The sequence below is a fragment of the Bactrocera latifrons genome, unplaced genomic scaffold (genome assembly GCF_001853355.1).
Source record: "Bactrocera latifrons isolate USDA-ARS-PBARC rearing strain unplaced genomic scaffold, ASM185335v1 scaffold_0, whole genome shotgun sequence".
Lineage (NCBI taxonomy): Eukaryota > Metazoa > Arthropoda > Insecta > Diptera > Tephritidae > Bactrocera > Bactrocera latifrons.
Window position 1 is genome coordinate 791,260 of NW_017534406.1, and position 3,347 is coordinate 794,606.

The 3,347-nt window shown below is 37.7% G+C and overlaps 1 protein-coding gene across 1 annotated transcript; it reads left to right on the forward strand.

Moving 5' to 3' along the window:
• The first annotated feature begins 318 nt into the window (after nucleotides 1-318).
• LOC108972411 lies at nucleotides 319-801 on the forward strand. The gene has a single exon (XM_018942952.1). The coding sequence runs from the start codon at nucleotides 319-321 to the stop codon at nucleotides 799-801; it is 483 nt and encodes a 160-aa protein (XP_018798497.1).
• The last annotated feature ends 2,546 nt before the right edge of the window (nucleotides 802-3,347 follow it).

Sequence of the window (3,347 nt, forward strand, 5' to 3'; positions counted from 1 at the left end):
ACTTTTTCTACAACATATAAATTGATTGATTAATCATTGTTGTTACCCCCCTACATCTCTTCCAATATAAATATATGTGTGTTATACCTATGTTGCCGAAAAGCAGTCATTTTGACTGCTTSGAAAAGACCAGTTGGAATCACATGATAACATGTTCAATAACTAAAGTTATTGTCATTGTTATTCAAACTTGTTTTTCGAATCATTATACCAGGTCTGATCACGTGCTTTGATCYCTTCAGGTATGCTTTTCGCACTTTCAGTCATTCTAACACGTTGTTCAGTTGATTTTTTTCGCACCCTAAGTTCATAAAAAAAATGTCCAACAGAAGAGAACTTTTAGAAAAGCTAAGAAAGATAGAGGAAGAGTATTCCGATATAGAATCAAATGCAACGAGGTGGGAACTATCATCTGAAGATGAATCAGATCATATTCCAAGTGAGACATCTGATGATGAAGAGAGCGATGAAGAGATGACCACCAATGATGAAAATGAAGATGTCACCAATGTGCYCAAGAAAARGCTTAGGGCGCTAATTGGTTCAGATGAAGAAACTGMWAATACCTATCAGGATACCGAAACAGCTGCAGATGGTACTGTGTGGACAAAATTTGACGAAGGCGGTATTGCCGGAAGGCTACCRTCTTCGTGTATTTTCAAGGGTATGCCAGGAYCAAYARRATAYGCAAAACGGAACGTTATGGTAAATAATCTTGYCAGTGCATTCTCGTTGATARTAAATGATTATATTATCAAACATATAAAAAAGTGCACAGAAAAGAAGCCGGCCGAATTTTAGATTATGATTGGACAACTACACTGCCAGAAATACGTGCTTTTATTGGCATTTTATATGCTCGTGGAGCCTATGAAGCAAAAAATTTAAAACTAAGTTATTTATGGTCAGTCAAGTGGGGTCCCGAATTTTTCAGAAGAACTATGTCCCGAGATAAGTTCAAGCAAATTCTACGTTTTATTCGTTTTGACAAAAGGACTGAAAGAAGTACACGAATCCGAACAAATAAATTTGCCTKGGTTTCGGAAATATGGGACAAGTTTATTGAAAACAGTCAAGCTTGCTATCAACCAGGCCAAAATATTACAGTTGACGAACAATTATTTCCAACAAAGCTAGGTGCAAGTTTATACAATATATGCCTAATAAACCGAATAAATTTGGCCTCAAATTCTGGCTTGCATCAGACGTTACTAGCAAGTACGTGTTGCATGGTTTCGCTTATTTGGGGAAAGATGAACAACGACCATCGTCATTGCCTCTAAGCGAATACGTGGTTCTGAAACCTGTCGATCCATATACAGGCTGCGGAAGAAATGTCACGACGGACAACTTTTTTATGAGCATGTCACTAGCGACGAAATTATTAGCCAAAAAGACTACATTAGTTAGAACTATTAGAGGAAATAAAAGAGAATTACCCAAAGCAGCCAAAGAGCCGAAGGATAACAAGCCTCGTTTTTCCACTATCTTCTACAGATCAGAAAATTGTGTCCTTACAATATATAAAAGCAAACCGAAAAAAAGAGTGGCTGTTCTAAGTTCTAGGCATAAATTTGTAAAAATTTATAAAAATAATAGAAAAATGGAGTTGATATGACAGATCAAATGGCCAGAAAATATACGGTGAAATCTAGTTCTCGTAGATGGCCCCTCCAAATATTTTTTAATATTTTAGATTTGGCTGCAATAAATGCTTGCATCCTTTATAAAGAAGTGACCGGAATACAAATAGAATGAAAGCAGTTCCTGTTTCAATTAGCAGAACAGCTCGCCGTCGATTACAGAACTGAAAGAGGGAAACATTCATCACAGGAGGAAGACCCACAAGTATTAACTGCAACGTCTTCAAATACAACAGACTCTACCAAACGAAAAATTTGTCAAATACGACTTTGTCACAATTACAAAACAAATAATATTTGTCCAAAATGTAAAAAATATGTTTGTGGTAGATGTACATCCAAAAAGATTTGCACTTTCATTTGCTTAAAATGTGCAAATAATGTATAACTTTTTTTTCACTGAAATACAGTTTTTTTTCTTAATACTTTTAAATAACTTCTTATATAACTCTAAGTGATATAAATTATAATAAGATTAATGCTAAACAAATTTCTTTGCGCATTAGCTATTTTTTTACAATGCAGTCATTTTGACTGCTTTCAGGCTATATAGGTATATACTAAGCTCCCGTCTTTCTAGTGTTAAAGAAAATATTAGTTACGTAATATATACGCACATGCTATGTACCCCTCACAAGCGTCTTATCAACGTCTACTGCATTTAAATCGTAATCTATGGTAGCACGCCTGCAATACTTTTCGAGTGAGATAACAAGCGGCTTCGCATTTAGAAACAATAAAAACAACAGCAACAACAACAACAACTAACTATACCAACAACAATTATAACTTGTGCAAAACAATAAAACTCGGCTTTGAGCAGACAGAGTGAAATATACGCGGCGATCAACTTTTCCGCTCGCTATCTTTAGCTTATGTACTGCAAGTTGGGAAAGTCTTACAAAAGTTTGGGCACGTCGGTGGATACCTACTTATGGGTGAGCATGTTGGAGCGGGCAAGTGGAATTTGCCAAAGAATAAGAGCAACTTGCAGCGATGCCGAGCGTCATGTGTCGAACACGCCGAAGAAACTGGGTATAGGAAACATCTACAAGTAGATATGTGCATATATGTATGTGTGCATGCGTGCATGTGTGCTTTGTGCAAACTGCAAGCTCATCAGATTGCCTATAGACGACTTACCTTAAGAATGTGATGTGTTATCTGTGTGTGTGCGTTTGTTCGTCTGCGGCAGCAGCCTTCTTTAGAGGCAGCGTGGCGTATGAGTGAAATTGCAGTAAGAACTAGGAGGCGGCGGCGGTTGCTGCTTACGGCTCAGCGTAAGTTTACATGTGAGTGCTTGACGCGCTGATTGCATTTTGCACCGCCACACGCACACACGCACACACACACATTCACACCACATACAAATACATACAAATGTAAACAACCTCACTTTGGCCAAATTTTCGCAAATTCCATTGAGGTGTTTCAACTACGCTGCACTGCAACTTCCGGTTGAAAATTATTTCTCGTGTGGCGCCGAGTGAGCTGCAGCTTCTTACCTCAGTGAGCTTGATTAAACGTTCTCAGAAGCAACTTTTCACACGTAATAGCATTTATGTTGAAGCATCTGTATGCCTCTTCATACATGCATATCTATAGTAGTACAGTATGTAGTGCTGTGCAAAAGTAGGCTTAAGATTTTAACTACACAAATACACACACTGATACGTGTGTTTGGACGCGCTACTAGGTGAAATC